The 26,051-nt window shown below is 43.2% G+C and overlaps 1 protein-coding gene across 4 annotated transcripts in view; it reads right to left on the bottom strand.

The window, feature by feature from the left end:
• Window positions 1-26,051, bottom strand: part of dock8 (dedicator of cytokinesis 8) — a 49,786-nt gene that overhangs the window by 20,807 nt on the left and 2,928 nt on the right. For 2 of the 4 annotated variants that reach the window (XR_012956156.1, XM_076099728.1), the window contains exons 2-24: window positions 21,291-21,390; window positions 17,310-17,485; window positions 16,993-17,064; window positions 16,349-16,457; window positions 12,858-13,067; window positions 11,854-11,939; window positions 11,123-11,189; window positions 7,342-7,491; window positions 7,010-7,090; window positions 6,750-6,912; window positions 6,514-6,650; window positions 6,186-6,279; window positions 5,523-5,685; window positions 4,693-4,810; window positions 4,179-4,249; window positions 3,820-3,964; window positions 3,450-3,551; window positions 3,157-3,252; window positions 2,677-2,911; window positions 1,988-2,152; window positions 1,678-1,853; window positions 1,093-1,185; window positions 87-182 (exon numbers count right to left, since the gene is read on the bottom strand). Coding sequence is in view for 3 of the 4 variants with exons in the window: in XM_076099728.1 (XP_075955843.1) it covers window positions 87-182; window positions 1,093-1,185; window positions 1,678-1,853; window positions 1,988-2,152; window positions 2,677-2,911; window positions 3,157-3,252; window positions 3,450-3,551; window positions 3,820-3,964; window positions 4,179-4,249; window positions 4,693-4,810; window positions 5,523-5,685; window positions 6,186-6,279; window positions 6,514-6,650; window positions 6,750-6,912; window positions 7,010-7,090; window positions 7,342-7,491; window positions 11,123-11,189; window positions 11,854-11,939; window positions 12,858-13,067; window positions 16,349-16,457; window positions 16,993-17,064; window positions 17,310-17,485; window positions 21,291-21,390 (2,905 nt within the window). In the remaining variant the exon portion in view is untranslated. Of the gene's footprint in view, window positions 1-86; window positions 183-1,092; window positions 1,186-1,677; window positions 1,854-1,987; window positions 2,153-2,676; window positions 2,912-3,156; window positions 3,253-3,449; window positions 3,552-3,819; window positions 3,965-4,178; window positions 4,250-4,692; window positions 4,811-5,522; window positions 5,686-6,185; window positions 6,280-6,513; window positions 6,651-6,749; window positions 6,913-7,009; window positions 7,091-7,341; window positions 7,492-11,122; window positions 11,190-11,853; window positions 11,940-12,857; window positions 13,068-16,348; window positions 16,458-16,992; window positions 17,065-17,309; window positions 17,486-19,275; window positions 19,309-19,339; window positions 19,632-21,290; window positions 21,391-26,051 lie in introns of those variants that run through there. The other 2 variants (XM_076099731.1, XM_076099730.1) reach the window with 2 other exon arrangements.

Genomic DNA, 26,051 nt, shown 5'->3' on the forward strand with positions numbered 1-26,051 from the left:
AAGCAGTCCTCACTTTTTCTCTGCGAGCTGTGTGTCAAACAAAGAAACCCCCTCTGTGATTTTATTTTGTTTAAAAGCACACTGACCAGCAGCTCAAAGAAGAACCAGGCATATTTGTACGCATTCTCTCTGCAGACCCCGGTGCTGACGACCATCTGCAGGGCCAGCTCCTCATGAAACTGCTGCAAGACAGAAAATACAAAAACTGTGGTGAGAAACAACCTAATGGAATAAAGCATTACATAGAGCATCTGCAAGTATTATACCAAATATCAATGTTAATAACATTTAAAATACTGGTTGAGCTTTGAAGAGGAACAAACGTTAAACCATAATCCGCCACAGTATTGGGGTTCTCAGTGTCACACTCCCACCCTGTGGTAAGCAGAGGGAACTGACTCTTCATAATAAACTGTGCAGTGGGATGTTTAAGGTCCGACACATGCAGACTCCTAACAGTAAGACGTAGAATTCCTAAACATAACCGGTTATGCTATGGATACCGATATTTAATAAAATTATTTCAAGGTCAATAAAGTGTCTCCACATTGGGAATGGATGTTATCATTTTAAACAGCAACTATTTAAACACTTCAGCCTAAAATTCAACATATTAACATATTTAATGACAACCATAAAATATGTAATTAGAAGAAAAGCATGTGTCAATTTAAATCATATATCTGGACTCAAACATCACCAGTTCTCTGCTATAACTTGGCTATATTAGACTACAGTAGAGATGTGTTATGCTTTATTAATAACTACATTAAATATTAAATCCACTTAAGAGTTGAACTGACTGATATTTCATATCATGGCAATCATTACCTACACCTCCTCTTTAGTTTTCTCATATCAGGACATCTCGCTGTGCATCACTGCTAACATATTGTTGCATAACTCAAATTTGAATATGTCTCAGTTGGATAGAATATATTAATTTATATTTAATAATGTCTAATCAACATGCAAATGTCTGCAACAAGTTGCTCAGAACTTTATTCATGAAGCTGCAGTGTATCGTCTCACGTGTCGTGACGGTGGGAAAAAGTTAAAGAAAGGGAGAACTTTTTTTTTTTTTTTTTTAACCTTTCTGTTGGAGGGCCTGGTGCTTCCTGAGGAGTTCTGGTGGTTGTTTAAGTCCACAATGGTGGACATGCGGCTGCCTGGGTTGTTGTGGCCCTGGAGACAGAAACACACAGGTTCCATCACATTGAACGTGATGGATGCATTCATTAGAGTGGGCTTCTAGTGGCCTATTAGAATACCTAATGTACTGTGGGGATGAATAGCAAATGACATGTTTTGTGTGTATGTGCAAGCCTGCTGGGATATTTATGTGTGTGTGTGTGTGTGTGTGTGTGTGTGTGTGTGTGTGTGTGTGTGTGTGTGTGTGTGTATAGTTTGTTAAATAAATAAAACAATGCATTGGCCAAGTGAAATATGGACTTTCAGTGAAGATTTATATGACACACTTTTTAAGTCACTGCTAATTTCCCTCTATGTGTAGATGGTAATTATTTAGCAGTCTTTTTCAGAAAACTTCCCAAAACTTTATTCATCTGGCACTCAAACATTTTCTTTGAATTCACTTCAAATCATGGTTCTGTGAGGTGGGGTGAATTCTCTGACAGAAAGATTTCAGGAGCTTTGGTTTGAGGATCCTCTCTGTACCTTGGCAGAGAGGATGTTTTTGACCTCAGCATCTTCAGCAGACGTGTGTGGAGCGGGGATGTCAGGGTTGCTGCTGCTGCGGATTCTGGAATGGAGAAGCATGGAGCCGACCGTGGATGCTGTGGCCCGACCCATGGTGCTGTAACGGCTCTCTGCTGATGGTATACTCCCTGAATCTGAACACAGGTTCATGGGCACACAAAAAAAGATGACTTCTTCATTCTTAAAATAATCACAGCAAATATAATCAAAAGGAAAAAAAAATACAAAAAGTAAGCAAGTTAATATTTATAAATCATCATGTCAGTACCTGTATTCTGTATGTCTCGAGGGGGATCAGGCAGACGAAACACCCAGTAAAGGTAGGTCGCCAAGAGGCTGTTCCTACCCTGCTGGTCCCTGATCAGCTCCTGACTGTTATGAAGACTGTTGACAATAGACACCACTGATTCGAAGGCTATCTGGGCCAGATTGGCTGTAGGACACAGACATAAACAAGCACCCAAAAATGTTACAATACTTACAATATCCAAAGTATTATCATGAAAAAAAAAAACCTGCTAACCTCCTTGTTCTTAAAAAACTAACGACATTAAGCTGTGTATTACAGTCAATAAGGGCTAAAATGATGTGTTGATTAAGTAGTTATCAACAGAAAGTTGATCAACAGAAAATCTATCTTTAACAATTTTGTTCTAATTTTCATTAAATTGAGAAGACTTTAAACAGCTCATCGTCTTGCTCTCAAACATTTACGTTTTCAGTCTGCAAATCTGTACCACAGTGGTGTTTAACTAGGGCTGCAACCAACTACCATTATCATTATTGATTCATCTGTTTATTATTTAGTAATGAAGTACTTGAAAAATCCCATTAGGAGTCTAAGGGTGACCATTTCAGATGTCTCAAAACAGAGAAGAGCAGCAAATCTTCACATTGTAGAAGCTGGAGCAAGGGAATGTTTAACATCCCTGCTTGATAAATGAGCCAACTCCTCACCGGTCTGGCCGGCGATGACCATGGGCTGCATGATGAGGGTGAAGAGTTTATCCAGCACCAGATGGAGGAAGAGAACCAGAGGCTCTAAACTGGAGGAGGACAGGGAGACGATGCTGAGCTTCAGCTCGTGCTCCAGCTTGTTCTCTGGAATCTTCTCCTCCCTGACCCGCAGTGGGAATGTAGCGCCACCCTCCAGGGCATGACAGAGGGTGAAGAAACGCTCCAGGTGGTTGTCCTGGTACAGAAAATAGATGATTTGTTACAGGGCGGTACTTGTGAGGGAAGCACAAGCACTTGTTTCTGTCTTTTCTCTCTTTACACAGAGAAACTGTAAAAAGACAGTATGCCCGTGATGCCTCAGGGTGTGTGTGTGCATTGATGTTTAGACTAGGTGTGTGCATGACAGACTAAAATTGGAAGAGAGGGTGAGCAAAAAAAAGAAAGACAGTCGTTGTGTTGTTGTGTGCAACCACTACTCACCTGTGTGTGTACAGATGACACGGCCTGGACCTCGAGGTTGAAGATTCCTTTGTGACTCTCCATCCACTTGACCGGAGGAGTCTGGGGAGGAAGTTTCTACACAACAGAGACACAGGAACCATAACTGTGTGAACTGTCCTCCATGTCTGTGTTCAGTCTTTAATGTGTCCATAGCCTTCCAAGAATACTCGATGGCTTCTTTACATACAGTAGCATGATATAGACATGCAGAATGTATGTCTAAAATGTAAACATAAATATATAATATATATATATATAATAGATGTGTTTACCTCAGGCGCGTGCAGTGAATAGTTGACAGGTAGTCGCTCCAAGACAATGGGCAGACAGAACTGACCAGTCTGTAGCCGGTCATTATTCACTATGGGCAGCCACTAGACAACAACAACAAGTGAACAATTAGTACGTCAGCTGTGTGCACTTTAATATTAAATACAAGTTCATTTTCTGATGTTAAATTAATTGTTAAATGTGTGGGTCTGTGTTCTAACAAGTCTCTAGACATGTAAACCATCGTGTACAGGATGTTATTAGGCAGAGCAGTACTTTGAGGTAAATGCTAATATTAGCATGCTAGCACTTTTTTTTTCTTCTGTGTGTACATTTAGAAATATGGTCGGGAAGTAAAGGACAAAATCTCACAGAGTATCCAATGAGCGTCTCACAGCTGCCACTCTGGTTCTGTTTCTGCTGGCAGCTGATGTGGTAGAAGGTGAACAGCAAGTGATGTCTCTCTGTAAGACGGGCTGGAAGAGCCAGCTTCACTTCCTCATAGAAGTCTGGGGACCTGAAGATAAATCAAAAATAAATAGGGAGTTGTAGAGGAGGCCAAACAGAGGAAAACAGGGATGAGTGAGGGTGGAGGGGGAGAGAAGAGAGAACAGGGGAAACCAAAAGCCAGAGTGTGACAGCGAGTCAGGGAGAAACAGAATGACTGTTTATATTACTAAAAGAATCTATCACAAACAGTATAATGTGCCTCAATAATGTGAATAACTTGCTTGTTATGGTAGGTAACAGGGGTGTAGACTTCCTGTAAAAATTCAGCACCACTTGATTTCCCAAAAATGACCTGAGAATGGACAGGGGGGGGAAAAAACACAAATTAGAGGTACAAGATAAACATTTGAAAACATCTTTTCACAAAAAGAGGACTGAGGATTTGTTCCCCATCACTTGCATTGAAAGCACGTTAGGAGGGCATCTCAAAATAGCATGAAAAGGAGGAATAATTACAGCAATCAAACCTTTTCTCAACGTTCATAAAGACACCTGACTATTGTTATTAGACTGACAGGAACAAATGTGAACCTGTCCTTTCAAGAGGGATGGTAAGTCTGAAGGGGGGTATTTGCTGGGTGTTAACTTCAGTGTGTGTATTTATTGTTGTTATAATAATACAATTACAAAATGCACACACTTTCATGAGTAAATCCAGTTGAACCATCAGCACCAATCAATGCTACTGTTCTAACAGTGCAGTGAGATCACAGATCTACAAACAGCAGCACTCACAGGCAAAGAGCAGGTCGCGTCCTCTCCGCTCATAAACTGCATTTTGATGGTGATGTTTCTCGCTGATGTAAGCCTGTTGACAAAGTTTAGCCTCTGCGGGTAGACATAGAGCAGGTTCCTACATTGACATAGGGAGAGAAAAAGGCAACTTTTGTACTTAATACATGAAAGCAATCATGCAAATCCTTCTGTATATAAAATGAAGCAGTTCCAATATACATCCCTAGATGGCACTATCTGTGCAGCAACATCTTGGTCATGACAAAACCAGTAATTCACCGGGACCTGTGGTTTTAACACTAGACTGTAATCTGTAATACAGGGAAATACCGCAGATTCCTCTGAACAAATGCTCAGAGAACGTCAGAGTGTAATTACGGTGCACTCAACTTGTTCACACATGACGTTAATTATGTTTCGTTACAAGCGAAAGCATTTCAGAATCGAGTGTTGTTTAAAACCTCCGCTCACACAGGCTGCCCCCTTATTGTTGCCACTATGAGGCAATTATACAGGTAGCCTGGATGGAACGGCTTAAAAATAGACGCAACACTAGAAAGAGCAAAGCGGAGTCAGCTCTTAGGTGACGAGTACAGCATGACTGTTCATGTTGCCTCTGGTCTTTCAGACCGTCAGTGAGAGGAAACAAACTTGTTTACAACTCAAGCTGTGAATCATTTGTTTAAGGGAAACAGTTTCACTTCACTCCGACGAAGAAAATGTAATAAACATGAGTATCTGTGGATACAGAAATGCCATATCTAAAAGTGAATCAGCTGTCTAATGAGTGTGTGACCATTCAGTTATATATATCATGCCTTCTAGCCCACCTGTAAATGTTGTGAGGGACATACACCTCGCTGGATGAGAACTCCAGCACTTCTTTGATTGGCCGGATGTTCTTCTCAGCCACGGGTATCAGAGGGATGAGCTCAGTGGACAAACATGCCAGTGGCGTGTCGTGGACTGGAGACATGTCCAGTTTTATGGAACCTGGAAGACACAAGATAAGTCAGTTTCGGCATGTGTCACATGATATCACGTCACGTCATTTTAATTCTTTGCAATCAAAACACAAACAAGACACACACTGACAAAAAAAAAATCAAACCGAAATGTAGAGGGATGGTTTGATTTTGGGGAAGTCTGCTTCTGCCCTTTCTTGCCGAGAGTCAGTTAAAAAGAGCAATACCAGTCTGTTCAGTATGGCGCTACAGGCAGCAGCCGGTTAGCTTAGCTTAGCATAAAGACCAGAAACAGGGGCAAACAGCAAGCCTGTCTCTGGCCAAAGGTAACAAAAGTCTTTGGCCAGTCTTTGTGCTAAGCTAAGCTAACCGGCTGCAGCTTCATGTGTAAACAGTCGGACATGAGACCGGTATCAATCTCCTCAACTCTCTGCAAGAAAGCAGATAAAGCTAATTCCCCTAATGTAGAAGTATTACCTCAATTTAAAAAATGAAAAATTAGTGTTTAGATGTGATGAGAGAGATGACCTGATATTGTCTTGACTCTCCTCTGTGGAGTGGAGGTTTTCTTGATCTCAGACAAGAACTTGAGCAAATCCTCATCACTCAAACGATCTCCCTCCTGACACACACACACACACACGCCAAAAAAACACATTAAATACATACATACGTAAATGTTAGACATTGTTTTAACAGTGAAGTTATTATGGTGGAAACATTTCCTACACCCTGATGGAATGTCATGTTTGATCAAAGAATGAGACAAGGCCGCCGACGAGGTCGTCTGTCTGTGACACAGTATGTTGTATCTCAAGGAAATAAAAGTCTCCTTGTGTGTGGGCAGCTCTCCGACCTGTTTGAAGATGGTGCTGATAGTGATGGTGGCAGGTTTGAAGGCAGACACGTTACAAAATTGATCATCGATGGTATTGTAACGTTCAGAATTCCTCCTGGGAAGCTGTGCCCTCCGGTCAATGCTGCTGGATTTACCTGGAAAAATAAATATGCACTATAAACAAACAATCTATGGAAATGCACACCATAGTCATCCCCATTCATTAGGACGAACACGCACACACACACACGCACCTCCTTTTAGGCTGTCGGAGTCGGTGACGTCGCGGTCTAGCGTAGCAGTGGAGATGACTTCCATGATATTAACAGTTGCCCAGGCGAACGGCATGCGATAGCGGCCGAGCCTCTGGCAGAACGTCTCCGCCTGACCTCGCAGCTTCTCAAGCTTGTCCTTGTTCTGAAAGACCAAAAGATAAGTTAAGTTATTTATTGTTTTTAAAAGAATGCAGTAAAAAGAATGCCTTAAACTTTAGGAGCAATGCGCCACACATTACCTTTCCAGAGTCACATTCCCTCAGTGTCATGTAGGGGTCAGCACAGTCTCCGATCTCTCCCTGCTGGAGAACCTTTTCAATCTAAAACACACACGTGAAGTTCATGAGCCATTAGAGCAGCTCAGAATAATCAAACTCCAAAATATACAAGTCAGATATCGAGGAGCAAGAAATACAAAGGCAGCCTTGAACTGAATTACAGGGTATAGAAAACCAATCTGGGAGTTTAGGACTAAGTTATTTAAAGCCAGGAAGAAAATAGCCGAAGATCCTTTTACTTCTGCTACATGTTGTTAGGATTTTTTCGTAGGTGCTATGGATTTCTTTATTACCTTGATGACCAGGTAGATATCTGGGGACGGGTAGGTGATGGAGAAGATTGCCGATCGGGCCAGGGTAGACTGATCCACGTGTGGAGTGTGAGGTTTCAAGAAGTTTTTTAACTGTTCCGAGTTCAGATCGAAGTAGAAGTTCTCTGATATCTGGAGGGAGACACGGGAGCCAGAAACAGGTCACATTATGAGGACTCCAGGACACTGGTTTCATGTAAACCTAAGACTGATCCTGGAATACCATCTGTTCAGTCAGCTCCACCGTTTCTCTACTCGCCTTCTTTTATTTGTTTAAATACATTTTTTTTCATCATCCATTTATTTTTGTATGAAACGTTCAATTTTGAAAAATCTTGACAAGCACAGAGAAAAACAAAAAACGGTGAAGAATGTGTGCAATTAGGGAGTGATCTTTTCTTTACCATGTAATGATACACAGTAAAATCCGGCCTACGGGGCTTTACATAGTCTTCTACTCGCCTTGGGGCTAGGAACACAGCCATATGTCCTGGTCTGGCCTGGCCTGGTGTGGATCATGTGATCCTTTTCACTGGAAAGCCATGAAACACTCTCCTTCATTCTGCTCGTCCCGAAGGACCTCCGTTTTACTGACCACACCAAAGCAGACTGCTAGGTCAGCCAAACCTGCCCGAGTTGTTAACTGGAATCCTCAAAACAGTAACCGTGATCAGATTTCAGACTTGGCAAAAGTATTCTAGGTTTTATATCTGAATTTAGTTAATAGTGGTCCGACAAGCCAGAAAGCCAAACTCCAGCGTAGAGTCAGTGATGGAAATGACCCCGGTCACGTCAACACGAGGCACACTTACCACAAGAGTGAGAGTTCTCAAAAGCCTGCTGTGGAGGAGTCCACCTCGTACCGTCATGTGACTTCTTGGAATCCCAGAAATGGCTTCTCAATAATCAAAGCCAGCTGAGTTAAACTGCATATTAATGCTTCATATTCTCATGAAACGGAACTGAGTGCAAGTGTTTCACATTCATACGTAACTCTAACCACATTCACTTGTGAAAATAAACCTTCAAAACATCAAATTTGGATTGAGTGAGAAACGAGGAATGCGACAGCCCTTTGTAGCATGACGTGTTTGTCAGACCACACTGACTGACACACACTGATTTAACATGTTCTAATGCGGCACACTTATGATCACTCCAGTGTTGCCGCGTTAACTACTGTGTGGCAAGATGCTGCGTGTTGTTCGACCCCTTTAACAACCCTTTTTTAAAGCACCAGTTGAATGCCAATTTTTGGGACAAACATCAGCTCCTTTCCCACAAACATTCTTCAAAGCAGCTCCATGAATCTGCAGTTATTCTGCTTCCTGAGGTTACGGCGTCAGTGAGGGAGAAATGTCTTGTCAACCAAACAAACAGACAGACTGAAACACGTAGCTAACTGATAGCAGAGTATCCACTGCCGATATGAAAGAAACGCTGTGGCTCTGATCACTCATTATGTCGTCGGGCTGCAGTCACAGTCCAGCAAAACTAGGCTTGTCTGGTCTTGTAGGAGAATAACAGGAAGAAGATTACTAATGCCTGCAGTAAACCTGGAGAGAAGCTGACATTTCTCCACCCTTTTTACTGTGACGACATATCTGTTTGCATGTCTACTCGAGAACAATTTGTCTTTTTTTTATCCATGAATCTGATATCATAAGCAGGCCCCCTTTGTTGGGTCAAATCCTGCGTCACTACCTTGGCTGATGGACCAGAGAGGCATGATTAATAACTAAAGTATTATATGGAATTATACGAACATCTGCTGCACATTCCACAGATGTGAAACAACAAAAATGATTGAAAACAAAAAAAAAAAAAGCATGCAAACAGAGACAGAGCAGCACAATCCCAATGGGATACAGATACGAAAGCGAGGGATGCAAGGAAACAGAGAGAAAATAAGGCAGAGAGGCAAATACAATATTACACTCTTGAGGAGACAGAGTGTACTGAAGAGAGTTGCAGAAAGGGTAAATGGGTCAGTGGCAAATGCTTCACAGTTCCAACACAATTAAAACTAAGTGATAAAGCAAGCTTCACTCAGACAGAGACACGTTTCATAGCTCTTTAACAGCCTGGATCCGTCTCTGCTCAATGTAATAGGCAGGATGTTGTAAAGACCTCCTTCATTTTAACACGTGATCAAATTATTCATCTTAAGTGAACGACAATGTAACACTTCAGCTCTGCTCTTATGGAGGCAGAACTGAAAATATTCATGTACAGTGCTCTCTTTGACATATTAGGCAAAATGTTCCATACAGTGGAAAGCTCATCCTGCTCGTGTTGTCCCAACATCGGCTTATATAAAGTCCATTTTCAAAAATATGGGGCATTCACCCATCTCACTCCGAGGACCATCTTAAAAGCCGTCCATCCTGCAGACAAGCCAGAAAGCAGCTGGGCAGCGCTGAGAAGAGGGCTAGGCCGATGGCTAAAACCCTTTCCCATCTGAGAGATCCATGAGCACTTAAGTGCCAACTAAATCCTTCCAGTCCCTTCACCCCAAAAAAAAAAAAAACTATCCAGCTGTGTAAATCCACAGAAAACATGCAAACAGCCGTGGCTCAAAATGGGTGACTGGGAAAATGCGGCGCAGTATTTGTAGTTATAGAACCAAAACATGACGACCCCCAGGGGCGCAAATATGTGAGGATGATGAGACGTAAAACCTTGTAGATTACACTGATCCCTCGATGTTGACTGCCAAAAGAAACTAGCAGACCTCCCTGCATGCAACAGCTACCGTGAAACAAGGGTGGAAGCACAATCAATTAGACAAACAGAACATCCCAGTTTGATGCCATTTATACAACACCTAATAAGTTTAATTCAATCAAAAGGTATGAGAGGTATTGACTCAATTCGGTCATTTTTGGGGCCATCAAAGTCACTAACTCAACTTCCTGTTTATGAGGGTTTCCTTGTGATCAGCGTTCCTCTCTGTCAAAGACGTGTTTTTCTCATATGTCATCATGATGTTTGAGATGCCTCCTCGAGCTGCATTTCAACAAATTGCAGCTCAGACAAAGAGACCGACAGTTAACATGTTATGCTTTGGTAAATGGACTGCATTTCTATAACTCTTTCATCCACAGCGCTTCACAATTTGCCCCTCATACACCCATACACCCATGCACACACACACAATTGGGGTTCCATGTCTTGCACTACAAATCTACGATTTACTGCCGAAAGATGAACCTATGTTGCCTTTGAACCTCCTTTGTGAAAATGGCAACTGTCTAGAGATCTAGAGACCGACAGCATTTTGTGTTTCTCAGCTGATTATGACTTAAAATAATGTCCCACTTATGTTACAAGCAGTAATGATGTAAACAAACATTGCATATCATGGGTTTTTCACAGTTTAAGAAGGCAAATTTGATAATGATAGCAGGTTTTTGATATTTTTGATACCATTTGGTTACAATTTTACATGGACTGTGCTTTAATAAGAATCACCTTTGTTGGGATTTCCCATTGTTGCCGTCACAATAACTGATGCATCGATCACAAACACCATCAACTGTGTAATATAGCAAGGTGAAGAGTCTCAAAAACAGAGAACCTGTGATCACAGGAAGGCCAAACACTCACACACTAGCATTTACTGCCGGGCTATTGTTCTGTAAGAGGTTTGTAATTTTGTCCTATCCCTGTATTGTTTGTGACAGGGTGAACATACCGCACAAGTTTCCAGGACATAAGTCATGACATGCTTTTAGTCAACCATGAAGCAATGTGTTCTTACCTTTTTCTTCTCTTTCAGGTCGTACAAGGCCATGGTGGCAAATATGGGCTCAATGTCAACCTCAAACCTATGAAGCCGAGGAGGAAAAGGACATTACTCAGTAACTAAAAGCAAGAGAGACAGATATTTAACATACTCAACATTGATTCTCTGGTTATTCCTATTCTATTGTTTCCTTTTCTATTCCCGTAGATTATTGTTGTATAACATTTAGCACAGTAAGTGATAATAGGTCTGAACTGAGGGTTAAAGGATAAGGGATGAAGTTGCCAAACCTCTGCAAGAGGAGAAGTGAGTTCAACTAAAACATTTGCAAGGACGAGTGAGATCAAGGGTGAAATGCAGAGCAACTGTGTGTGTTTGTGTGCATGAATGATAGAAATGAAGAGAAAGGAGACAAAATCCCAGAGAGAGGGAGGGACGGGGGTTTTCAGGAGAAGAACGGCAGCCACTGTACAGCTCAGCCCTCCTCCACTCTCCCATACTGCGCTGTCCGTCACATCTACCGCAAGCCTTTCTGAAACAACGACTCAGACTTTTAAGTCATGATCAGATGTGACGGACAAGAATGTACTGTATGTTGAATGCTTCGCAAAAGGTCATTTTCATAAACTAGGGGGTGTAGGAGTAATTTCCCTTTAACACTGCTAACTGATGGTTCCTTGTCCAACTTAGGGCAGCTGTTTAAATCCCCCCCCCCTCCTACAGTATTATGAAAATGTATGACATACTTGATGCCCTGGCATCGGATCAGGATGCGGTCTCCAGTGTGTTCTTTGGGGCAGTCAGGGATGGGCCGGATCTCCACTGCGTCTTCCTGGAGCACAACAGCAGAGAACGTTTTCAAACCATGCAAAACGAAATGGACCAGTTGTTACATTCGGAGGAGATTTAGTTCAGATCTTAAACAAGAGTCACTGGTGTTTATGAATTTGGGGGGGAGGTGAAAATAAATTTTAAAAAAAAACACAGAATGGAAAACTTTTAAAGTGTTAACAAGGTATAGAAGTAAATCGATTTACAGGCAAGAGAGGTGTAAACTGATGCTCTTTAAATATATATTTTCCTCTTAATAGTGGTGACATTAGAGTCGTGTCTGCAACTTCCCAAAACAAACACAAATATTGTTCAAAGGCTTTTTGTACTTTTCATGTGTACTTTAAAGTCCATTTATATAGTGAACACAGCGGGAGGAGGGGTGCAAATACATGTCAGAATAGATGCATCTGCAGATTATTAATTCGATGAATCAGTTAGTTGATAAAATGCCAGAAAATTGAGACGGTGGTGTCTTAAAATAGCTTGTTTTGTCTGACCAACATCAAGATATCCAGTGATCCAGTATCACAATAAGCAAAACTTCAACTCTGTAAAGAATTAAAAAAATACTTTCAAAGAAGGTTTTCTATTTACAAAATGAAGTACTATGGTAAAGAGATTATTGTAATGTTGTTAACATGTCTGGCATGTTTTATAGATATTGATTGACTGTATATAAAGAAACCAGAGACAGCCTCGTATGACCTGATGAGCCGAAAACATAAAGCATGGTGTACATTGGAGAGGAGTTGTATGACTTGAACAAGTTTGTATTGACGCTCACATTAGTCCGCATCTTGGTGCGTATGCCTTCTTAACAGTGACAGACCAACCTTTACACACATGGTTCCCCTATGCACGCATGCACTGGTAATAATATTACAGCACGAGAGGACCAACTCTCTCCATGTCTCACCTCGTCGGCTGGTGGGTACAGAGCAAACAGCTCGGGGTGTCTGTTCCCCTGCCGTGCCTCCTGGTTGAAGCGGTCTAGCTCCTCGTGGCTGCTGAAGGCCAGCAGCCCCTCCACTCTCTGGTCCGGGGTCAAACACCGCAAGTTAAAGTCGGAGGAGGTCAGCGTGCGGTTGGAGTCATTACTCAGCCCCGCTAGTGTTGGAGACTTGACCTGGGGGCAAAGACAGAGAGGGTAAGGGGTTAGAGGTGGGGGAGGACCAAGAGAATAGGGTGAGGGGAATGAAATGTGAGCGGGAGGAGAAAAAACAAAGGCTGAGCAAAAGAGAGAAGCTGAGAGACATTAATGAAATCGGGTGCAGGGTAAGGGATACCATATTAATGGATATTTGGACAACGCCCGTTCTTCCTCCATGTAACTTTATTATTATGGGGTTTGAGTAAACAGGAAAGAAAGGCATCCATACTCGACAACCCCATTGACCTGTTGCCCCACGGCTAAATCTACCTAAACTAAAATGTGTGACCACAAATGATCAACCGTATACGTCCACAGCATTTTATGAACCGTCGACAACATCGAGGACATTGGAAACGCAGCCGCCGTGTTCTCAGCAGACACGACAAACAGCTAACAGGCATTTACGCAGTCTAGACAGTTTCTGTTTTGGCCCGGAGACAATGACAGTCTCCCGTGTGTTTCTGCCTGATCAGGACTTACTTAATGTAGACAACACACAACACATCGCTCATGCTCATGTTCACTGTATGCTACACAGAGTGGAGGGACATATGTACGTGACGATAACGTTCAGCAGCTGCTGCCTTCTGCGTTATAAACACGCAGGTTTCTTGCTGTATTTTCACAGTTAGATACATGTGTGTGCATCTAATGTGGGATATAAGGTCATTGAATTTTGTCATACAATAGGGTGGTATGACTTACTCGTCACTAGTGGTATTGATGCATTGTACATTAGCTGATGGAGTTGTGTAATCAGAGCTCTCCCAGCAGGTTGATGGCATGCCTGGCTCACTGACGCAGAGCAACAAATAGCCATGGAAAACAAGCTTGCAAAGATGCTGCATATTTTTGACATCCAAAGGCCCTGCCAGCAACAACACAGGCCTGTTGGAAAAGAAATGAATTAACTAAGTGAGCATAGCAGTGTGATATGTAAATGTATCTCTCAGATGCCCTGAAGTACGGTGAATCAAGCCGGAGATATGCACAAAAGATCTCTTCTGCTGTAAAATATTTATGTTGCCCTTTGGCTTCTGAGAGCTCCACCTTGTTTTCTGCTGTGTTGTTTAAAATACACAGAATTCGTACCTTTAGTGAGTGTCAATGTATTGATACCACCAACCTCAAGCACCTTATACAAATACATCCAAACTCTGACATTAATATAAACCATCCTAGCTTTAAAATCATCTGTCCTTTGGGACTCTGGGGAAAGGGAAGCAAAAGCAACAAATACTTTCTTTTGAGCCTGCGGCTTAAAGTCAAGCACAAAACCACATTATCTCAAGTGATATTTAACATATCCAGAGCTAGAGAGAACCTTTTACTTCTGTTTAGAAACAGATTACCATTAAACTGTGTTAACGTTAACTGATTGGAGCCTCAGAGGTCTCTCAGGCCGGCACTGGCACCATATAGAATTAGTCAGACTGCGCTACAGGGTAGGGCATAACCTCACTGCTCCCATTCTACATCCTTCTTGTCTCTTTCATTCCCATCATCCATGAGTCTCACATCCCAGCTCTCAAACCACTGGCAAGGACGGACCGAGCTTCCACCCTGGCGAAGCTTCACCCTGTTGGGGCTCCGAGGGACCATCACAATAGGGCCGTTCTTTCCCTCTCTTCCCCCTCCCTGTCACTCTCTTTCTGGCATGTAGCTCATGGGAAGCCCGCAGCGGTAATAAGGGCCTTTTGGTTGGGGTGATTAACCAGAATTGGCAAGGATGGGGTGACAGGGGGGGGGGGCTGGTGAGACTGGCTGGTGGTGAGGGACGGCTGGGAGTGGCGCTGACTGGGACTTGGATTGGCTGGGACTGCCTGATGCTGGGAGCTAGGGATTTGGCCCCGGTGAGACAAAAGAGCTGGAGAGAGGGAAGTGAGAGAGAGGATGGGAACTTGGCTCCAAATAAAGCCAGTCGACTACTGAGGCAGGGATCCGTGATGAAAGTAAAAGACTGAGGCATGCAGACGTAAGCTACCGATTCGAAAAAAAGTGTAGAGTAGAACACAAACAAAAAGAAAAGCACATATTCAACCACAACATCTCCTCGACTGTCAAGCTAAACACACAGAGGTTACAGGAGTTAGAATGAATAATATTCAGGTTTAGTTCTGTGCAAGCCAGGCAGAGTCAACTTGAAAGAGTCGCTGCAGGGGAAAGAGTGGCGGGAATAACAAAACACCGTTGTGTGCACTATTAAAGCGCCCCCAGCCCAGTCTCCCACTCCTCCCTCACATTTCACATCCAGGATCCAGATCGTCTCTCAAGCCTCGATCAGTACAGACTACTGCTCTCACTTAATGACGTTCCTCTCACAAACGACACTTAAACTATGTGCAACATATTTGCATTCAAGGACAAAGCTTATTTTGTAGTTCTGCTTCGGAGTTTGACATTATTTGCTTTCTTGCATATTTTTGGATTAGAAGATCTGTACCGGCCTTATGTTTGTGAGCAAAGTAAAGAGCAGGGAGGACGTTATTCTGGCATGGCTTCCACATACCAGCACCTCTGAAGATCACTTGTCACATGTTTTTTTTTTGCTGTGTAACGTTTTCATTTTATTTCTTTTTTTTGTATGTGGTATGCGTCCTATCCATTAGGCTACCGGGGCACACCACACTGTATTGTGTTTGTTTAATCAGTACACAAACAAGAGAAGATAAAGAAGAAGAAAAAATGCTAATTTGTGATCTTTAAATTTTGGATAGAGCCAGGCTACTAGAATTTCTGCTAAATTAAGATAATCTGCCAAAATACAACAATCCTCTACTGGCTCGAGCTTCACATAAGAGTGACTCATGAGAGTGTTATAAGGGCAAACGTTCTCAGAATGCAAATATGAGTATTTCCCAAAATGTCAGACTATTCCTTTTACATTTAGAGTCTTCAAATGTATAAAGTAAATACAACCTATTAAAGTATACGAAGCTGTATCGGGACTGGGATAGTTCCATTACATCTATTTCTCACTTTAATGGGACCTAAACAGGAGGCCTAGCTTAACTGTGTCAACAACAAGCAACCGTAGAATATGATCTGAGAAAACAGTAGACTGACACAGCAGCAGCAAGACAGGTCTTAAGAATGGTGAAAGACAGGACTGGAACAATTCTTCACTTCTTTCCCCCTTCAAGTCAGTGCGTCTACGCTGCACGCCACGCTGCACAAGACCGGCTCTGAAGAAGGCTTTGTGAATACTTCTCTTTTATTGGTCTGTGTATGTCGGCTGTGTTTGTGTTTCTTACTGGCTTCTGCTGGTTGTCTGGCTCGACGTCGGACTCAAAGGTCTGTTTCCGAAGGAGTTTGTGTAGGCCTTCCCGCTCCGAGTACGCACTCCAGCCATCGCCCTGGCACCTACACACACACACCAGGTTAACGACAAGGACACACACACATAAAAGTAAACTAACCCCTTCTAATCAAACCAGATCAGACAACAAAAACAGAAGCCTTACGCAACAAAGTGGATGTGAGTGTGCGTGTGAGTGTGTGTGTGTGTGTGTGTGTGGGAGGGAGAGATAAAGAGAGCACTACAATGTATCAGATAGGATCTCCTAGTGTTTAATGTTTACCCGGCTCTCTCAGGCCTCCTTTTTCCTGTTTCACTGACATGTTCAACTTCTCAGACAGTTGGCACCTGTTGCTCAGTGTGACGGCTAAGATACCAGCGAGGGCATTCTTTCTGTTATTTTGAGGATCTTTAGTTAAAATACTGCAGCTTGGAGTACATCTAGTATTCCATTTCTAAATTGTGAACTCCAAAGACAGATTCAGTTTTGTCATTTTAAGGTATCTGTCAAGGTATCCGTGTGAAAACATGAGCTACATGAGCTCTACCGCTCCGAGCGTGCTGGATATTGTATCCGTTGTTCTGTGGGAGACAGTTTACCTTCTAGAGACCAAAAGCCACGGCTGAATGTAGCTCTTCACGCAGTCTCTCACATGTGGATCCAACTCCAGTCTACAACGAGAGGGATGAGGAGGATGAGACGACACACATTCTCGAGCCCACAAGCACGCAAACATTCACAGACAACTGGAAACTTTACATTCCTCCTCTATCTTAATCTGTACTTCATGGTCAAGGTGCAGAACAAGTGAATGCTCTGAATAAGCCGAGACAGCACGTGTTGGCGGAATAACTTTAGAGTGACAACGTCGGAGGTATTTTAAAACATGAGGATTGTCAGATTTCCTGTGACTCACCCATCTTCGGGGACAGAGTGTCTAACAGTGCGACACTCCTTCTCCACCTGCTCCACCTTCAGGTCATCATCGGGGAAGTCCCCAAGTTCCTGCATCAGGGCCGAGTCTCCACTTCTTAACTGTGATATCAGGTATTCCTCCAGGTCCAAGGGCTCCACCGCTTCATACGAGTGAGGCTGCAGAGTGAAGGGATGGAGGAAGGGGAGAATTAGGGCCACACAGCAACAAATATCACAATATGAGGACATTTAAGGATCCTTATAGAGTAGAGTGGAGAACTTCTTACGAGTAAATATTAACTGTACTGAAGAAAAAGAAAAGAATGGAAGAGAGGTGGGACCAGACATGTTGAATCATGACTATTTTCCAATACCTCATACCTGTAGTGGGATAATAGACTGGAGCACAAACTAAAATAGAAACTGGAACAAACTGGTCTGTATAAGACAGCAAGGACATCTTTTCTGTGAACCTATTTTTAGACAAAAACTCTTATCAACCTCCAGAGCTCCAGCAGATCAAAGGCAAAGCTGTAATCACTTTTATGTACAGTGCAAACGGGCTGAAATTTCCATTTGGGTCTTGGAATCAGTACATATTGTTCAAACCATCAGTGCACACAGTGGGACAAATTCCCACTGGCACTCCAAGGGGAAGAACAGACACACTTTTCATCATTAGAGAGAGCTGAAAGGAAAAAAAACAAGCACAAGCGATGAGATAACAGCCGGGCCGGCTCCACAGACGGGAGCTGGGAACCTTCATGGAGCAGGTGCTTCTGTGAAAAGTGGCAGCAGACCGGGCACACCTCCAATCTGATTACAGTCGGCAGGCTGTGCAGCTGATTTAGGGAAAAGCTTGGATTTAAATCACAATATCCTCCTGAAAGATTCCTAGATTATCAAGAATTTGTCAAAGTCTCTTAAGATATACAAAGCGAAGTGTTCAGAGAGAAAATGTGCCTTAGCTCTACCCAAAAAGAATATTTAAGCTTTTAATGGTGCACACTGTCCCACACAGGAAGTGTTTGCATGACAAACAGGTAGTGTGTGTGAATGTGAGAGAAGAACGTGTGTGTACAGGAGAAAGAGAGAAGCCAGCCACCGTCATACCAACTAACAGATAATATGTAAACACAGAGGACTAATCACTGCTGTACGCAGAGCAAATTCCATTTGCCTTCAGACATGTTTTTGCACATCAATTCACCCGAAGGGATATTTTTCTCTGCGCCACATGGGTGAGTATCAGCGTGCAACGCAAGTAAGCAGGAACACACGGACGGCCAGATGGAACCACTGCATCATCATCATGCCGAATGACGGGTCTATAATGCAGATGAAACCTTCGACGCCTCCTTTCTATAGAGGAGGCGTGATCTTTAACAGCGCCTCTTACAGTGGCAGCCTTCTCCATTATGTGCACGTCTCCGGCTCTCTGCCTCAAAGTTCAAACAATCACTGTAGCGTGGCCTCTTCTTCTCGTCTAGTATGGAGGCTGACGAAAACAAATGAATGCAAATCTATGCATGCGTCTGATCAACGCCTGCTCTGTGGAGTCATGAGAGTAGGTCGTAAGAAACAACAGCCAGACTAGTTTCTTTTCCGCTTACTCATTTTTTTTTTTGTATTTTAAAAGCGGCGCCTTTGCAACTACTGTATTTATTATTTTATTACCTGCTTCCTTCTACAACGGGCATACTTCTGTGCAGACACATGCAACGATAAATGAATAAAACAAGCTTTACACATTTTTTAAATCAATAAATCACTATTGGAGCCTTATTTGCGTAAAATATATCCATTTAAAAAAACATCTTGCACATCAACCAACACCACTGTTCTCAATGTGTATCGGCCAAGATGAGCAGGAACACAGACATGTAAAGAAGTCATGACAAGCACTGTCCCTCCAAAATACTGCCCCATGTGACCTAAATAACCATGTTCAAGACAATCAACTTTACCAATAATCTCATTCTCAAGTATCTCTAAACGGCAGCCGTGTTCATAAGGAGATTGGAGACTTACCCTGCGCAAATCTGAAAACTGAACCAGAAAAAAGGAAGCGAACAAAATGGCGCTCTCCGGAAATGGGAACCTACAGTGTGCACCTACTGACGCTGAATACTTTTTGCTAAAACTAAGCCACAACGCGGTGCCGGGATCCTCTTTAAATTGATGCTCATATTCCTAGAAGCTCAGAACTCTGGGAGATCTGGGAGGAAACAATCGGCGATACCAAAAGAGGAAGAGGTGTTTCTAGCTTTTAGTATAAGTTGAGCCTGACTGAAGTTTTGACAGCAGTTCGAGGCAAAGCTTCTTGCAGTGGAAACCGCAAGACATTAGAGGAAGTGACATCAAGCAAGGCGTCCCTCCATCAACCGGTGTTTCAACAGACAGGAACACAAACTACAGACACAGACACACACACACACACACACGTGTGCATGCTGCTTATGCACACATACAAAAGGAGCTGCACACATGCGGCTTTTCCTCTTAATCTCTCAATTTGTATATGAAACCGGCAACATCGATTAGTCGACGTTCCTCATATTTAGGCAGTAAAAATAGCAGGAGAGTAATAGAGGGAGAATTATGATAATTGACAAAGTGATCCTCCTCCTCCTCCTCCTCCTCCTCCTCCTCCTCTCAACAAACATCTCTCCCTCACCCGTGTGCTAGACGCGACTGCTGAATAATGGGAAACTATCATCCCGGAGATTATAGTATTAAAACCGCTCTCCCGCATCCCAAATCCAGCCATATTAAAGATTTGCCATTGTAAGCTGCAAGGTAAGCAGGCCCCGTCCAGTGCCCGTCGGTAGCCAAGGCACTGACCCACATCCCAAGCAGGTTAGAGATTAACCGGGTTGCATGCCACAAGCCGGGGTGGGATGGACGGTCCAAGTACTCCTCCTCAAGCCCCGTCAGCTGACGAGCTCAAGGATCATCACTGGCTAAGTATCGAAAGGGCCTCGGCTCAGTTAGCCATGCACACAGATACGTCAGGAGACTTAGCGCCTGAGAGCTTTAGGAAACTTAAAATGAGAGAGATGTAGGGCGGCAGAGAGAGAGAGAGAGAGAGAGAGAGAGGAAATGACAGGAATAGAAAAGAAAGGCAGGAAGACTGACAGCAGAAGAGATGACTCTGGGAGGCAGAGACAGAAGTTCAGAGGGTACCACTGAGAGACTAGCAGAGTAGTGGGAACAAATCCCTGCAAAGGATTACAGTGCATCATTCTGTCGGCTTGAGAGAGAGAGAGAGAGAGAGAGAGAGAGAGAGAGAGAGAGAGAGAGAGAGAGAGAGAGAGAGAGAGAGAGAGAGAGAGAGAGAGAGAATCACTCAACAACTGTCTGCTAGGCTTCAACTGAAGAGGCAAGAAAACAACCCGTCTGACGGTGTTCATTATATAAATCTCTGCAGAAACTAAGAGGTACTAGGTTACAGGCAGTGTCAGCCCACTTTTAAGCCACGGCTAAGTCCTCATCTCATCTATTGTAAGAGGAAGAAATATTCTTTCTTATATAAACTCGGCTCTTTTGTAGAAATGCACAATGCAGACAGATGTTTTTTTTTTTGCAAAAGCAGTAAGTTACGTTGTGGCATAAATGTCGATGATTCACATTATGATCGTCGAGACTACACAGCACACCGAGTCAGACATTCTCAGCACTAATGGCAGTAAAGTGGATGTGAAGAAGATTTGCTTACAGCCCTTTGGTGGTGTGAGCGTAAACACTAAAGAGTGTGTGAGTGCAGTATTAGAGGAAACCACAGCGCTGACCACCAAGTCACAGAGTTTCTCATCAACTAGCATCAATTCACTAGCATTAAATGGAGCAGCATTGTATTAACAGTTTTGCATCTTTTTTCTAGGTGGCTGTGAATGATTGAATATACATATCCGGGATAATGTGACAAATACCTGCCGGGTGAAAATAACTGAGTTCTTTCTTTTCATAGAGGGGAGCTCACCACATTCAGGCACACTGCGGCCGAAGCGTTGGAGTTGGTTCGGCTGTGTTGAGAGCTGTAGGTCCCGCTGAAGTTTCGTCTGATCTCAGCAGAAGAGTGCCTGGAACGAAACATGGACACACATGGAGATTCATAAGGTAAAGAGGTAGAGGATCAAATTTACAACACTATTATATCATATCTGTGGACTATTTGATTTAATATTTCTAAAGAAACGGACAACAAAATATCTACGACCTCATAGCTTTTTGTACTATTCCACCAACATGCATGCACACAGTGTATCTTAATGAGAGATGCAACAGCAACTCCACCATTGTTCCCACTCAGGATTAGTTTGAATTGGTCAGTCACGGTGATTCCATTCAAACGATTGTTTGCTCTCTGCAGAAGCGCTTCTCTGCTGGCTGTGTGAAGGCTTTGTCTGGCTGGCAGTGGAGTAAATAGGGTGTTATGATTTAAGGGTCAGACTGAGCAGGAAATCAACATGACATAGGAATGGAGTAGTATTCAAATATATTGGACTGTTGGAGATGGTGTGTATGAGCCTGTAGCCCTCAGAGGAGGACAAGAACAAAGCTAGTCCCAATTTGTTGCCCACATTTCATCTCTACGCGACCCTGTTTCTTTGCAATTAATCTAGCATATCATTTGAGCCCTATAACTGCACAATGACTGCTTTATTCTCTGCGGTTCAACTACGAAAGGCCAGTTTTGTGTGCACAAGCATGTGTATTTACTATTTGTGTCCATTTGTGCGTTGTGTTAAAACAAATCCCTCATATTTGTATGCATTTCTGTGTGTGCCAGTGTCTAAAACAGTTTGTTGTAACATTGCCACACAGGGGAGAGTTAGAGGGCAGAGACTTAAGTAAATGGGTCACATTCCCGACTGCTCCCCCTGTGGTAAATCTCATGGGTTAATCAAGTCCCCACAGCCATTGTTACGACAGCCCTGTTACTAATTACCACCACAAACTAATAAACGCCACTGCAATGGAGGACTGCCCGCATGTCAAAAGCACTGAGGCTGCAGAGTCATGAAGCATGTTGAAAAAGTCTGTGAGCTCTATGCAAACATCTGAAAACAAATGTTCTGCAGCAACACCCAATCGCCAAAGCAGTTCACTTTCTAAGAATATAAAAAGCTGCTTTACATTTCACGTGCGTTTCTGATGCTTTACAGTTCAATCTGAAAGGGGCACACCGAGTCTGGCAACACTTTCCCCGCCCCCTCCTGTCAATCACAAAACATGCCGAGTCAGTGCAACAACTGTATGCCAGGAAAGGTTGAGGCATGGGTGGGAGAGCCGTGTACAAATTTACACAAAGAGCAAAGTCCAGCAGCGCAGCACCGTTTTACTTCAATTATGTCATTTAAACACCCACAACGATGCAAGAATGAAAGTGAATTCGTGGCCTCAAATGGCATGAAATAAAAACTGATCTGGTGAAGCATATTACATCACACATAAGCATGCTGACTTCCACAATGAACACACACACAGAAGTGTGTTTGGCCAGTGGCTACATTATCAAATTTTACTCTTTTATCACTTGCAACAACAGTTCTGTTACGCAACTCCAGCTTGTGTCACTGTTCACCTTCTGCACATTGTCCTCAACATACCCAATACTTAACCCTTAAATGACTCATAGAGCAGACTGAAACAGGGGGGGGGCAGGTATTTACTGCACAAACACCTGAAGGCCGCTCTGTGCAAACAACACTAAGCAGGTGTTTATTGGAGCAGTACGTATTATGCATCGGCACATGGAAATCGGTTGTTGAGGGCTCTCACATACGCAGCCCACCTTTCACCTGCACATCAACAACCTCAAGTCTCATCAAAACGCCCGCTTTTTACGCTAATGTCTCAAAAGGACTGTGCTGAGCAATCACATAAGTCTGTGGAGCTTAAAGGGGCTGTAGTTAAGAAACTAAAGCTCCAGAAAGCTTCAGGTCAACACACGGAACGACAGTCCTCACTGCCTCACCTCAGCAGGTGTCTGGAGAGGAGTAGCCGACAGGCCGGAGTTAGGACTTCTGCCTCGGACATCTCCTGTTTGCTCCGATTGGTTTTTAGCGTGTTTCACTTTGACGTAAGAGAGGCTACTGCTGAGATTCACGTGATTCCGATGTTATATACGGCTGCAAGCTTGAGGGCAGACGGGTGCATTGAGCTTGTGCCCGAGGCCATTTAAACCCCGTAAAAGCTTCTCATAACTTGGCTTCAAAGGAAACATGCCCTACCCTGTGTGCAGACTGAGCCCACAGCCACTTCCCCACTAACGTAGTGCCCTCCCTCTATATCCTTCACTGCCACTGGAGGGACAAAGCCATAACCAACCCATACTATTACCAAACTTACACTTTGTGTTCGGGATTTTTTGCATTTACACACATTCACACTCTTGTCTGCTTACTTGCGAAACCCCTGACACACATTCAGGATCGGTCTTTAAAAAATACCAGTCAGCTCTCGCTAGCAGACATTATTTCATACCGCGAGCAGACACACAGCATCTGTCAGTCTCTTTATCGGGCCCCTGTCTTGGCATCGTCTGTTACATAAAACCAAAGCTGCTTTTGTCAGGAAGACAAAAAAGCAGCGCTTTGGATTTTGGTGAAATTACAGCAAGAGCAGCTTGTGTCATCAACCGAGTATAAAGCAACGTCCTGATAATGCATTTTTCTGTGAAACCACCAAGCCTGAACATGTTACGAATTCTTGTCACGGATCAAATATTTGAACGTCAACAATACCTGTAAAAGCTTTTAGCTGAGAGGACGCAGAGACCGAGGTCATTGTTGAATGAAAGGTCGAGAAGACTGAATAGGGAAGGCTCAGTGAAGCATAGAAACTCCATCTTGTTCTAATCACATCTGACTCGGTCTGTAAAAACAGCTGTTATTGAAGTTGAGAGCAGCTTCTGTGGTTTGTTTGCCTCATCGGGTAACAGGGCCTCAGATCTCTGACAATGACCGCAGTGGCATTCCCCGAGAGGCACATTCATCAACACCACTCTTTCAGTGTGATGATGTTGTCCCAGAATAACACACGAGCAGACCCAGCATCAGAGAGTCAGCGTCGGCTGCTCTCTCTCCATTGAGCAATGCATAAAAGACTCTCGAGCATCTTACACGCGCGATTCAAAATGAAAGGCTAAGCTGAACACCTACAGCACAGTAATAAGAATTTGAATTCAGATCATACTGTTCGGTTAAGGTTGTCTTAACCAGTCTTTTACCGGCAGTGCAGCCACTATAATCACAACATCATCTTGGTCCTGTTGAAGGATATTCTTTATTACAACATAGAACAATAATGCAGTGTTGGAATCACTAAAATACACTTCAAAGAGTAATCCGCGGGTGCACGTTGTCCGGTTTCCTGTGTGCGTGTAAACACAGTGAATGTCACGACATGCTGCGAGGCCCTGAGATAAATCAATTGCAAAATCTCAATAACAGCTCCCTCGTTGGGATCGGACATTTGAATTGATATTGAGAGAGAATCCTCCAAGCTGATCACAAAAGCCTGATGCCAGAAATGTTTGTCTCTTTTCATGAGATATGATTGGAATAGGTAATGGACACTGATGAAGCTGGCTCTCTTCCAAAACCTGCTACCGGGGAATTACAACTGACCTCAGACTCCAGCTATAAATCAGGGCTGATGAAACATCAGGCGCTACTTTTAGCACTATTATCCTGTTTGTCAGTAAAAAAACAACTTCGTAAAAGAATATCATAATTCATATCAGGCTCATCAATCACTACAGCATTAATATGTCATGTCATAACACAGTAGTACGATAAGTACTCACGAATGGAGTTGAACATCTTTGGATGATCACGTATATCATTCATTAATACACAACAAAGGTATGTTGGAAGTAGAATATAATAACATGTTCGATTAACCAGACCAGGAATCTATTAATAGTTTCCTCCACGGATTGATGGTTGTGATGTCGTCATAACCACAGACCTCATGCCCGCTGTCACACTGTGCTAATTAGATCATCTTGCATAGAAAAGACACTTGATCTCATTCAGAGAATGACAAAAGGCCACGAAAATGTTTCCATCAATAAAATGAAATAACATTTGACAAAGCAGCTTTGTGAGTGACCCCATTACTTCAACTCTTTATGAGCTATCAAACTCACCTCTAATCTGTCAGTAATGCTGTTGGACCTCAATCTGTGCAGTCATTTAATGTGAATACCACCAGCTGCCAAACAGCTGTTTCATGTTCCGTTAGACAGTGTAGTTAGTACATTGCAGCATGCTGAAGGAGCACTTCCTAAAAGATGAGAGTGATGTTTGAGAGGTGAAAACCTTTTATCATGCCCTCCCTATAGAAAGACACTGGCCCCTTTTTGTCACGTCATGCTGTCTATGGCAGGCCTGCACTTGCTGTGTGTGCATATGGTGCGTTCCTGTCAGCATTTCTGGGCAAGCATTCCTCAGATTGAATCCTGCTCTAAAACTGCAGTTGCAAAGCTTCTCGTAGCTACATTTCTGATTAATAACCCCCCCCCCCTCCCTCAGATAGCCAAATCTATAATTTGACTCATGATTATCTGTATTCACTCCTCATGACGTGACTCCCACCAGGCATGGTGCTCACACAGGCAGTCCACTATTATCCCTATTATCATCAAGTCAAGGGTGGGTGGCTCCCTCAGCTTGCATGTTATAGCCTAAAAAAAGACACCTCCACCCCCGACAAGACCTCTCTCCCTCAGCTG

Source organism: Anarhichas minor, unplaced genomic scaffold (genome assembly GCF_050575085.1).
Source record: "Anarhichas minor isolate MPS153535 unplaced genomic scaffold, ASM5057508v1 ptg000025l, whole genome shotgun sequence".
In the NCBI taxonomy this organism is placed as follows: Eukaryota; Metazoa; Chordata; class Actinopteri; order Perciformes; family Anarhichadidae; genus Anarhichas; species Anarhichas minor.